Below are 12,042 nucleotides of genomic sequence, written 5' to 3'. Positions count from 1 at the left end.
AGCGCCCTCAAGAGCTTACTTTTTTAATTTTTACTTCGGCGTACGCGTTGCGTGGAGGGCCGGGGAAGCATGTAGGAAGGAAATAGCGCAACTTATGGATAACTTATGCCTAGGTAGTAACTTGTATTCTTTTCAGATGAAAAGTGAATCTTCACATTTAAGCTGAAGATCCCACCAGAAACACCAACAAGCGTCGACTGGCATTAACAGGAACTGGTGTCAGGCGTCACAACGAGTTACCCTAGTTGCAGGCTGCATCCTGATATTCATGATGATGATGTAGGCCTAGTCTGACTTTGAAAGTAAAAGATTGCGACCTACATGTAGCAGTAGCACTAGCAGGGCGCCGTGTGGCCTCCGTATATCATTCAGTGATGTGGTGCTCTATGTTGGATCTGTTTATTGCCTCGCTACTGATCTGTATACACACTGGTAAGACATACACCTGTATACCAGGGCGATTTGTTTTAATTTCAAATGTTCAAATTTCAGACTGTTTGTGACTGTTCCCAGAATCCAACACTTTTTATAGGAAAATGCCTTTTACATGTTTTATGTGTAAAGAGAATCACCATCCAAGTGGTGCATTATTAATCACATTCAAGCCCTCTAATAAACATGAGCCTAATCCCTTAGGCCCTGTAATTAGCATATAACTGGCCATGCTGACACAGTAGCTGACTTGGTAGAAGTCACAGCTCTGGCTAATCTGTAAACAAGGTATTAACAGAGAGTTTGCTGGAGAGTTCTTCTGTATACTGCAGTTCTTTATGTTGTGCACCGATAGCAAAAATGTCATGGGACCAGTTCACGGCCATTCAGAGTATTACAAATCTAGCTGTGGGTGAAGCATTACGCCTGTAATGATAAGCAATGTGCCACATGTATTGGCAACCCACTTTCAGCTGAGAACAACTGCTGGCAACTTTGGCCTGACACATGAAGATTTCCCCCCCAACCTGGCCTCAAATCAGTGTTTCCACATGGTTTGGTTTTAGTGTACAGTCTACAGTGCTATACATGTGCTGCTGAGGATACCAATGAGAACTGCAAAATCAACGAAGCACCAGTCTTAAGGACATGCCCATCTACAGAAGACCGGTGTCTTACACAGGTTATCTATTCAAGTAAGTTACAAGCAAGCTCAAGCATCCTGTCAAATAGGTAAGGGGCTGATAGATTGTAGCAGATGAGTCCCTTTCCACCTGTTAGGAAATTACTGATAATTATTATAAGTTGACAGTTAAATGTAACACAGGAGGAATGGAGACGGAAAACCTGTTACAGAAATGATCTGAGAACTTGGGATTTGGATAGTTAGAAGGAACCCACATGGTTGGGCAAAAGGACTTGTGAAATATCCAGGTGTTTTCATAAGGAGTCATCGGGCTTGAGTCCCAGTCCCAGGTTAAATTTCTTTATAGATATTTTCATAGAGATTCTCTAATTTCGACTCAGTATGTAGGCCGGTATGTAGGCAGGACATAAAAGCATACAGCTAAATGTTTATTAACTGAGCGGAAAACAATGACAGCAGCAAGAGAGGAACATTTCTTTGAAATAAAATAACACCTTAAAAGGAACTGCATGTAGTCACTGATATGTTTTTCACCATATTAAAAGTACAGTAAACACTTTTTTACTACTATTTAATTTCACGTCTCCCTCAAATTTTCCCCAAATAAACTGTACATGTAGATCTGTGTCATCAAAATACCGGTAAGGTACGAGTACATAGGGAAACAGGAGCGATACTCAAGGGACTATCACTTTTTAGGCCTTATTCAAGGTCCATGGTCAACCTACTCGTAGCCTGTCAGCATAGGAATCATCCCCTCTCTGCTGCCTGTGGTTGCCAGTGTATTTTTTGTGCTTTTCTGTACTAAGGACCTCATCACTCCTGGTGATGGGGAACAAAGTCATCAAATCGTCCCCATTCAAAGGGACGCATATTCAGTTCAAATCTTTTGAAGATGAGAAATTGAGAGTGTTTTATCTCCTTGTCAGTTGTTTTTCTGTGTTTTAAGTTTTATTTCTGCAGTGGGTTTCTTTTGCCTGATTGTTGAGGATGGGGTTGTTTGTTGGGCGGACTAAATATTGTATCAGATTTCAATAGCCTCTCTGTTAGTCTATTGATCTTGATGTAAAAATTAATCTCTTTGTAAAAAGGATCAATATATTGATTATTTATTGTAGAACAATTATTGTTATCAAGTTTGCAAGTATTGTTATTATTGTGGATACTTCCATTCTTTCAGCTGAGCGAGGCAAGTTGAGGATTGACAAGTACTGCGCATCTCAAGACGGGTGTGATGCAGCCACCGAGCAGCTTGGGAAGCGCTATTTCTGCGACAAGTCGCGGGCAGGATGGGGCTGTGTGGAGTGCTGTGACACAGACAAGTGCAACCTGAGCAGTGTTTCTCGAGTGAGGGCATCCGTGGCAGCTGTGTGTGCTGTTGCCATAGCGGCTAGATTTGTCAGCTGATTTCCTTGTTTTCCTATCCTCTTTATTGTAAATTGAAAACAAAAATCTGCAAAATCTTGCGCAGTTTGGAACTTCCTTGAATTGATCAGAATTCTTTATTGCATACTTGTATAACTTGAAATAGCAGCTGCATAGGATTTCTAGTCTTTTCACAGATGAACTGCAGGCTCATGTATTCCACAGCTTTCAGTCATTCTTGCATATCTAAATACCATTGAGAACTACATGTAAGTGAAGCACTTTGGACTTGTGGGCATTCATTGTTTGCCCAGTATCCATACACTGGAATGATCCAAAGAACCCTTCTCAACCCTCAGATTCGTCTCCGCCGTGGGGTATGCCTGTTCTGTAGGCTCCGACTTTGGCAATGTTTGGCTCAGCACAACTTGATATTGTGCATCAGGAATATGAAAATGCCTGATGGGAAGCCAAAGAAAATTGTGCCAAACTTATGTAGTGTAAACGATTAAAGGGATTTTTTAAAAAAATTGTTCCAAGAAGCCATGCTTGGGAAAGGCCAAAAGTTCTAAAGTCATTTGCTAGAAAAATGGATTCTATTTGGACAGGGGTCCTGTAGTTGATGACCACCTGTGGCAGTCCACTGGAGCTCAAGTGCAAGAATTCTGCGCACTTTATGCATGCCCATGCTTCCCTTTCTTCCTTTCACAACACTTTGGCCCAAGGACTGAGCATACAGTTACATGTGACTATATACCACTGAGGAGAGGGTATTACATGCCCATAGACGAAGCACAGGCACTTACCACTGAGGACAGTAGATTGACCTCTGAGGACAGGACAAACCAACAATGTTTAACTGCAGCTTTTGATTTCATTGACCTACCCCATTTGCAAGTTAGCTATGCCCCATGGACAGCCCTATGGAATTTTGTACATTGAAGTTTGTATCTGATTTTGTGCTTTCCCCATCCTTTTGTAATTTCACAAGTTGTATTGAATGTGATTCTGCTAGAACAGGTCAAATTTTAGAGATGTACATATTACTTACATGTGTTGGACTGTTTTTTTTTTCCTCCCAAGGTACTGCAAATGTAAGGGCAGGTACAGAGTAAGAACTTTCATTTCATTGAGAAAGGTCCACAATAATAGATCTTTGACTCCTCCGATATTGCAGCAACCTTGAGACAAGACTACCAAGCCACAGCTTCTCCTTCCTGCTAAGCACAGGAAGATACACTGTACATACGTGTATGTTTATGTAAATGTATATATTGCTAATGTTTTCAAGTCGGGTTGCCTTTTGCCTGTATATGCATTCTTATACATGTTATGCTTGTCCATGGTATTTTGGTGTAAAAATCTTTCGTTGTGTTCGAAAAAAAGATGAGACTAATTTCTGTGCTCTTTTATTTATTGCACTATTCATATAGTTTCATGAAACTTTTCCACTTTTATTAAATCCTCACTCTATGCTTTTAGAGACATTTCTAAATATTAGAAAAATGACACTTGTACATTGGGCACTAGTAACTTAGACATTTATGGCATTGAGATGGTTTCTTCCACAGTTCATTTTCCTTAAAGTGTGCTCTTCTATGTAGACTTGCATTTTAACGTTGTGTAAGTACACGTGCAGGAAAACAGTTGTTCCCTTCCTATTTATTTTTCTGTAAATGGTATTATTTAGAAGAGTTTTTTTCAGTTTTTCAAAATTAAGTGTGGATTGTGTGTGAATCTCAGCAAAAGTTACAGGTTTTCTTGCAAACAAAAAATTCACGCGAGGAAAATCAGAATTCGACACGGGCATGGATGTCGCAAGGGACAGTATTGACATGATTGAAGAAAATCAAAAAGTTAAAAAGAGGAAAATAGAGAGTACAAAATTGGCCACATGTACTTCTGTGAAATGCCTCAGAAATGACTCCCTCCCCTCCACTGTTGAGTGCTTTGCCCATCCTGAAAAGTTCAACGTACCCCCCATCCTGGAATGGGACCCCATGTAAACATTTAAAAGGGCAAATGTATCATTGCATGCATGCATGACACTCTAGGTCAAAGTCATATACATACATGTACATGTACGTATCGCTGCATAAAATATGTAAAGAAATCTTATGCTTTTTAAAACTTTTATTATAATAATCTCTTCTTAAATCCAGAGTAAATGTATTTTATAGTACAAAAAGTACTTGCATGTAAAAGCGAAAACCCTATATACAACATAAAATTTCTTAAGAGTTATAATCGAGTGAGTCATCACAGTAATTGCTGGTCCATAACCAGTTGATCCAGTGTCTCCTGATATCCCAAGCTATTCAAATGAACTGTGACAGGAATTCTTGCATTACACCACCCACTCCTTCCTTCCCAAATCCCTCTTCCTCATCCATACTTCTTCTTGTGCAGGGTTTTAAGTTTTGAATACGTAACAATTAACCTGTAGGCACATTGCCGATGGTAATAAAAACGGCAGTACTTGATTTACAGTGTAATGCAGTCTTTGTCATTCCGTCATGCAAGCATTGTTTAGAGCAGCTGCTCACATAAAGCCTTTCAACAGTTACAATTTCATTTATTACATTTGCAGCTCTGTAGAAAGGTTCATGGGTTTTGTCACTATCAGCTAGGCCCATACTTGTACAGGTTTGCCAAGAACAATTCTTTCTGCCAAATGCAGTCATTGCATCTACCACTGGAAGATACATGTAACATGAAGTTGAACTGATATTGCTCTAAACCTAGATTCATCATCTCACATCATTCAAATCTAAGCGATGGTCACTCTTTCATTTCTGACGACTGTTTCTTCCTCATTTTAATATATACAGCACAATGTAAAAATGGCACCTAAAAACCATGATCTACACATGCGTGCACTCCTGTCTAAAATTGTCATGTGATGAGTAATGAACTGACTTGTAGAAAACTTACATTTGCCCATTTTTGGTGGAAATACGTACATGTATACCATTTGGGAAGTCTATGAGAATGTTTGATACACATGTTTATGCATATACATTTGGAAATGAAATGGAAGGTTTCTTGTATTTGAAATGAAAGCCTTGCATCACTCTCTCTTCCCAGCTCGAATAAACAGGTGAAAGACAATTTTTTTTAATCCAGTCAAAGAAAACTAAGAGAGTCCATTTTGAACAATAAAATTAAGTGAAGTGATGTACATGTATGGAGCCCATGACTTTACAGCTTCCACTCGTAGGTACTGATAAATGTATTGAATTGTTCAAAATAACATTTAAAGACGTGCCTTGAAGCAAGAAAACAAAAGTTGTAGTGCAATCATCCTTCCTTCACGCAACAAATAGTCACACCCTCGACCTCTGTCATGATAAGCACTGATCAAGGTGCTGGTTGATTTTGGACCGTTCGACTTTGCATTGACAAACAGGGCAGTTGACCATCTCGTTATCAGGTGTTCTACTTTCTCCTTGTTCAGTGCTCTTTGTAGTGTAGGGGATGTTTCTTGTAAAAGATCCATCTTGGTGTCGTTCGTTTGCTTCACTGTCTCTGGGGACATAGTCAGTTTTGCCTGACTGCTGTCTCATCCGACTGAAGGCATCTATGATGGAGTCCTGTTTCTTCCCATGATCCTCTCTGGCTCCCTTGGAAGTGGATGCACCACTGTTTTTGGTTTTGGATGCGGCATCAGGTTGGCTGATCACTTCTGGTTTCGAGGTGGGTGAGCAATCCGCATGCTGCGAGCTGCTTTGAGTTGGAAGACCAGAATTATAGGCGTGACAACCATCAGACTGAGAGGACCTAGCTTTGCTGTGTGAAGTGGAGGTCTCCCCGATTTGGAATCCATTGGAGGGTGCCTCTTTGAGGGGCTTGTCAAACTTCACAATCACAATGTCCTCCTCGTCCGAATCATCGCTGTCAAATATCGCTGCAAGGGCTCTCAGTCTGGCATTCTTGGACTGGTTAACTTGGCTAGCATCTTCCACCTCCTCCTCGCTTTGGCTTCTTGAGGCAGGAGATGACTGGGGAGGTTGCTGCCCTGGAGACTTCTTTGGACCTTCAACCTTCTTCAGGAATTTGTCCAAGGTAGCCATTTTGGGTGCCACCAATCTAGATGTGGAGCCAGTTCCTCCAACTCTAAAACCTTTACCAGGAAATGATGAAGTTGGGACATCATCAGTTGCCCTCTTCTTTGTATCTAACATGCAAGATTCAAAAACAAAGACACTTGTAAATTCACTACAGTATGTATTACATCAATAACAGTGATACACCACAATTTAAAGCAATACACACCTAAGCCCGTGTCCAAAACGGGCTTCCAGAGCTACGGCTAGGTCTATTATCTGCACGTCGCCACACATTTCCAATGGAGCGAAGACCTTGACCTAGCTCTAGACAAGAGATTCAGATGCAGCCTAAGAGAGGTACATGTAATGTTTTTTAATTTCATGGGTGGCAAGACAATAAAATTAGTCTAGTCCTTGTTCAAAAGGAATACCACTTGTCTTACACCAAGCAAGAATAGATGGGTGCACGCACACAGCAGTTGTGTCCCTACCAATGAGACACCTTTGCTATACAAACATACAACCTCTTTTTCCTGCTCCCAGTGGAATTAACAACTCCTACCATGGACAGACACGTGAATAAGTGGGCTCCATATTTTCGCTGATACGTTTGGTACATTTTTACACATGCACCATACTCATCATGTTACCCACTATGTAAAAAAAAAAATGCCTGAAGCCATGTTATACTGCTTAGGAGGACTTATAGAGATCCGTCTGTGACATTTTTCAACATCAGGGTTCATAAACTCTCACCATTTTCAATGTCGTCCTCATCGGCATCTGCCTTCTTCCGCTTAGTTCCTTTCTTGACTCCGTATCCTTCAGGTTCCTTGACCTTGGTATACGACCCCCCACAGGTGCGCTGATGCTCCGCCCACCAGGGATCCCGCTTAGATGGTGCCCTGTTCATGGCTCTGCGCACCATTCCGTAATACGGGGGTCGTTTCTGACAGGGTCCATTGCAGCGCCACCAGTGCTGACGGTACACATCCACTTCATCATGAAAGTTGTGGTATATCTGGACCGACAACAGTTTTTGATTGAAGCCAAGAAGAATGGTTGCATGTTTTTGCTATGAAATTAACCAAAATTACAATCCAGGATGCATGGGCATTACTTAGTAAGAAAGGGGGCTTCAATTCCTTTTCTGTTACACACAATGCCACAGTCAGATGGTTTATTTCTTTTGTTACATTTTTAAACAACTCACAGGTTTATTGTTAGTAAAATCCCACCTGTGAGTTGAGTTTCTTTGACTAAATGAAAGCTTGATTGTAAATTGTACATCAAATAATGTTTCCATACTTGGGTTTACTTGATTTCTGATCTTCAACTTAGGGCTATCTCATATCAGACAAGTAACAAATGACCGGAAAATAAATTTAACTAGCACTGCCGAGCCTTCATGGCATCATATTTTGGGCACAACGATTTCGTAAACCCAAATGCAGGCAAGTTCTTTATGGTGGGTTAAACTCATGAACCCAAATTTGTTAATGACACAGAACTTACAGTAATGTTTGTGCCAGTGGATTGATTCAATCTGTTCATGTGCTTGCAGAACTCTGGTCCATGTCCATCATGATCCTGTGAGAATACAATTTTCAAAGATAATTTCCAATTATTCAATATAAGTACAGTTCTACAGTAATTAAACTTTGGCCCAACACCTTCGAATGGAGAAAATTACCAATATTGCAATGTATAATTTTGTCTTACCCTGTTATTGGCGGTCACAAATAAATAGGCGTGGATCATCTCGTGCTGCACAGGTGGAAAATGAGTGGACACAATTTAATGATAAATTCATTGCTTATTTTATTCATTGCTTACATCTTGGGTAAGGTTTTTCTTCACGTTTAGTGATAAAATCCAGTGGTAAAGGAATGATGACAAATGTACGATTTGCAAAGCGCAAACAAAGACTTTGCAGATCTGCATGTAGTTGAGAGGCCACGCTGGATTGGTACTGTATGTCAGTATCAGCATGATTGCACTGCACTATCAGTTGATGATGTACGCAATGTCCCACCCTATTTCCTTTTTTTTCCCAAATACACTTCCACAACTGCAAAGCAGAAGGAAAAGGTGACTAGGTTAAAGACAGAATTATTGCAAATTGTGCAACAAGATCAAGATTAAGATTTGCCAATCATGCCCAATATGTAAACTGTGACTAAACCAGGGCTGGAAAGAGCACAGCAGGGCGAGGCAGAGCAAGGTGAGGGGAGGAAAGGGCACAATCTCACCAATAATGTTTCCACTAAGTCTTTTCTTGGTCTCAGTTTCAACAATGGGGCACTCAAACGAATGGAGCACAGTCCTCCATGCCCTTCATAACAGCATAAACCTGCACACCTGTTGGAAAACATTGCAAAAGTAACGAAGAACTACACTGTACATGTAGCATTTCAAGAGAAAATTTCTCCTGTTTCAATTCCCAATAAGTACATGTAACTGTATAAAAATTCTAAGTCTTCCACAAAATACATCTCTGACTGACCTTACTGCTCATGCAGATAGGGTAAACTGTGTTTATACACGTATGTAGAGAAGAGTACGTTTGGGCAGGTGAATCTGCATATGTATAAGCAGAAGTTTATTCAAATCAAATTCAAGCAAAAAGCCTACATGTACATTAACCAAACACAGATTTACCATGCAAAAACCCCAGCTCTGATGTTCTACCAAAAAATCTCACTTTTCCCTCTTTTGAAGTCACAACAATCCCTCTGTATTCCCTAATCAGTGGTACATCTAGCAATGGGATGGATAACCCTCACTCTTCCTACATAGTGATTTTTTAAAAAGAAATGGTAATGTTACGTCCCAACTAAAGCATAAGTCCCCATAATACTCGGGACAGTCCCAACTGTAATGCTGCAGTTGGGCTGGCCCAACTATTGTTGACCAATGTCTGTGGGAAATGTCTCAAGTCTCAACATTATCCAAGTCAATGTGTCTCACACTTGACACAATTCATCTAAAATGTGGCACTTCATCTGTTCATCTAGCCTTATGTCCAGTGACACGGCATTTGTAAATAATATGACTTTGGCACATACTGGGCACATCATGCACACAGGACCTCTCTGCTGTAGTTGGGCCGGCCCAACTGTAGCACTCTAGTTGGGACGGGACTAACTACATGTATAGTTGGGACTGATGCTATAGTTGGGGCGTAACAGTATACATGTATGTAAAGACATCATATGGCACAGCAAAATCTCTGAGAATACATGTAACTATCCATCATGCTCAGAATTACATGCATGTGCTTGGCGCAACCTTCAATTTGAAAACTTTCATCAGCAAGTCTTTATGCAATAGAGGGGAAGAACTGTGGGGTCTAACGCCCGCCTTCATGGGAGTGGGGCGCACGTCAGACCCCACAGTTTTGGAGGTTACAGTACATGATGTACATGATTACATCATGTGGGCCTAGGTCTACCTCCTTTCTGCCAAATTTTTCACCAGCTTTATTGAAATAAATCTATCAATGGCAGATTGTTCTAACTGTATAATCTGAACACAACTGGATAGTTATTTTAAAAAGATGTTGGTCTTCCTGACTAATTCTGATGGGGGTATTAAAGTAAAATATTTCCTCTCGTTCTGGTAATGCTTACAAGGTCATTCGTGGACTCCACCTGACTTCGACGCCTGCCAATCGTCCCCAAAAATACTTGTCGTTGAATTCCAGAAACATGGCTCTCATGTCGGGGTTAGGGTCCAACAGTTCCCACCGCTCATCTACAATGGACATTGGCTGCTTTAGGCTCGGATTTACAGCTTGTGATACACTGCCATATTCTCCGAATCCCGCATCATGCTCATCAATTGAACTTGATGATGCCCACGCCGTCGACGCGGTGCCAGTGGATGGTTGCTCATTTTCTGCTATCTCCCGTACTGCTTCCTCGTCGAATTGCGCCTGTAATTTCAAAGCAAGTTCTAGATCCCTGTCTCTAGACATCATTATGACAGTTGACACTTATCCCGTATTCGTCCGGCATGTCCAGTACTAGTCAGTTAAACTTTTGCCCTCAAACGTGATTGCCAAAAAAGCACACATGACAAACGCCGCGCTAATCCCGTCCCACGTTTTTCGTGGCGGCATTAACTTAACGCCACACACGATCTGACATGTCCGATGTACAGTATATATATATCAATGAGTTATGGGAGAATGTCATGTGACTTAATCAGGTGACCGTTTTGTTCACGCACAAAAAAGTGCAGGGGGCCGGGTGTGAACATGTGCACTGATCTGTGTAGAGATAAATCAGTGGTGTGGTGTGAATCATTTCAAAATACACCCTCTTTTGTTCCTATTCGGAGTGGATTATTTTATTTTTCAAACACCACACCTCCTTCGGTGGCTACGCCTCTGTTAGGAGACAAAACACTCCTATGAGTATGACGGTCTTCAATCGTAGCTCAGGACGCTTGGGAAAAGCTCTCGCTAGGTGCCGCATCTTTGGTACACTGGATTGTGTCTTTATTTTGTCGCAGGAAATTCCATGCTGTAGAGTGGTTTACAATCCAGACAATCGGTCTAATTTATGTTTTTCAATTTCAACAAAAACCTCTTCCTTAGAGTCTGAAAATCAAGTTTTAAGTCTAAAAAACTTTATTTTAAAAATTCCGTGTTCTGATTCTGAGATATAACAGTTTTAATGTATAAGCTAACACTAGTAGAAAATAAAAAAGATCACATTTTGTTTCAATGTAAAATATCTACCGAGGCAAATAAAATACTTCGTTTAAATATAAAATATTGCTTTTTTATGTTGCCTAGACGTACCCCTTCGAATGGAATAGAGTATGATATGGGTCGATTCTTAGATGACACGGGCAACATAATACTGAAAAACTCCACTAAAATAGCACAAAATAAATCTGTTTAACAAATTTTTATGATAAGACATTTTGAAGAGTGCCTTCTAGTACCCATGGTAGAATACCATAAATTTGTAACATATCAAGAGAGTAAACATCCTTTGTCAAGTTAAAATCACGGTAAATTCGCGGAAATGACCCTTGCACCCGTAAAAGACGAAATTTCGATCGATGTTTTCACTAGAAATATTGTCGATCGCGCATAAATGAATAGTTCGTGCAGTTCAGCAACACGTGCCCGTACTTTTTGCTCTCTGATCCCACACGGTTTGTACGATGTCATCGCATTGAATATCGAAGTGCCGAAGCCACGGTTACATTTTCGACAAAGTGATATCTTTTTAGTTGTGATTTATTCGCCCATCTGCGATGAAATAGGAATATCTTGCCACTGATTGCATGGAATGTGAGATGCATTGTTGAGGAAAAGTCTTGCCCAAGAAAATTACAAAACGAACAAAGTTTTACTTTTGTAAACTTGACCGGGAGTGGAGCACAGTATGCGAGCAGAGGGTCTGGTTTAGCTAACCAGGCGTGTTTTTTTTTCAGAGGAAGCCAGATACACAGGTATCTTGGACTGATTTTTGTCAGGTCAAAAACCCCCAAAACAAACAGACAAAAGGTACTTGAGCTGTCAATGTGATG

General features: G+C 40.6%; 2 protein-coding genes across 3 annotated transcripts; one reads left to right on the top strand and one right to left on the bottom strand.

Annotated features, from left to right (window-relative positions):
* Positions 1-46: 46 nt before the first annotated feature.
* LOC147800396 (UPAR/Ly6 domain-containing protein cold-like) lies at positions 47-4,926 on the top strand. Its single transcript, XM_087137471.1, has 3 exons — positions 47-432; positions 999-1,127; positions 2,259-4,926. The coding sequence occupies exons 1-3, from the start codon at positions 375-377 to the stop codon at positions 2,483-2,485; spliced, it is 414 nt and encodes a 137-aa protein (XP_086993597.1). The 5' UTR covers positions 47-374; the 3' UTR covers positions 2,486-4,926.
* Positions 3,877-10,653, bottom strand: LOC147800395 (DNA-dependent metalloprotease SPRTN-like). Of its 2 annotated transcripts, none has more exons than XM_087137442.1 (6): positions 10,125-10,653; positions 8,745-8,853; positions 8,215-8,259; positions 8,008-8,082; positions 7,249-7,513; positions 3,877-6,620 (listed from the first exon to the last, which is right to left on the bottom strand). In XM_087137442.1, the coding sequence occupies exons 1-6, from the start codon at positions 10,472-10,474 to the stop codon at positions 5,788-5,790; spliced, it is 1,677 nt and encodes a 558-aa protein (XP_086993568.1). In that variant the 5' UTR covers positions 10,475-10,653; the 3' UTR covers positions 3,877-5,787. The 2 variants fall into 2 exon arrangements, with proteins under 2 accessions (XP_086993568.1, XP_086993571.1); XM_087137445.1 differs by lacking the exon at positions 10,125-10,653 and adding an exon at positions 8,999-10,096.
* Between the last annotated feature and the right edge of the window lie 1,389 nt (positions 10,654-12,042).

This window comes from Acanthaster planci, linkage group LG01 (genome assembly GCF_054643075.1).
Source record: "Acanthaster planci isolate LZ-2023a linkage group LG01, COTS_SCS, whole genome shotgun sequence".
NCBI classification, from domain to species: domain Eukaryota; kingdom Metazoa; phylum Echinodermata; class Asteroidea; order Valvatida; family Acanthasteridae; genus Acanthaster; species Acanthaster planci.
The sequence above is the reverse complement of the archived record's forward strand: the minus strand, read 5'-3'. Positions and strand labels throughout refer to the sequence as shown.

What these genes read in the sequence shown, in the direction of transcription:
- LOC147800396 (XM_087137471.1), top strand. Translation starts at nt 375, where the DNA reads ATGTGGTGCTCTATGTTGGATCTGTTTATTGCCTCGCTACTGATCTGT. An exon ending in ACTGATCTGTATACACACTG is followed by an intron (nt 433 to 998) that starts GTAAGACATACA and finishes GTTTGGTTTTAG; the next exon opens with TGTACAGTCTACAGTGCTAT. An exon ending in TACACAGGTTATCTATTCAA is followed by an intron (nt 1,128 to 2,258) that starts GTAAGTTACAAG and finishes CCATTCTTTCAG; the next exon opens with CTGAGCGAGGCAAGTTGAGG.
- LOC147800395 (XM_087137442.1), bottom strand. Translation starts at nt 10,474, where the DNA reads ATGATGTCTAGAGACAGGGATCTAGAACTTGCTTTGAAATTACAGGCG. An exon ending in CCACTGGCACAAACATTACT is followed by an intron (nt 7,514 to 8,007) that starts GTAAGTTCTGTG and finishes TTGTCGGTCCAG; the next exon opens with ATATACCACAACTTTCATGA. An exon ending in TGAGGACGACATTGAAAATG is followed by an intron (nt 6,621 to 7,248) that starts GTGAGAGTTTAT and finishes CTTGCATGTTAG; the next exon opens with ATACAAAGAAGAGGGCAACT.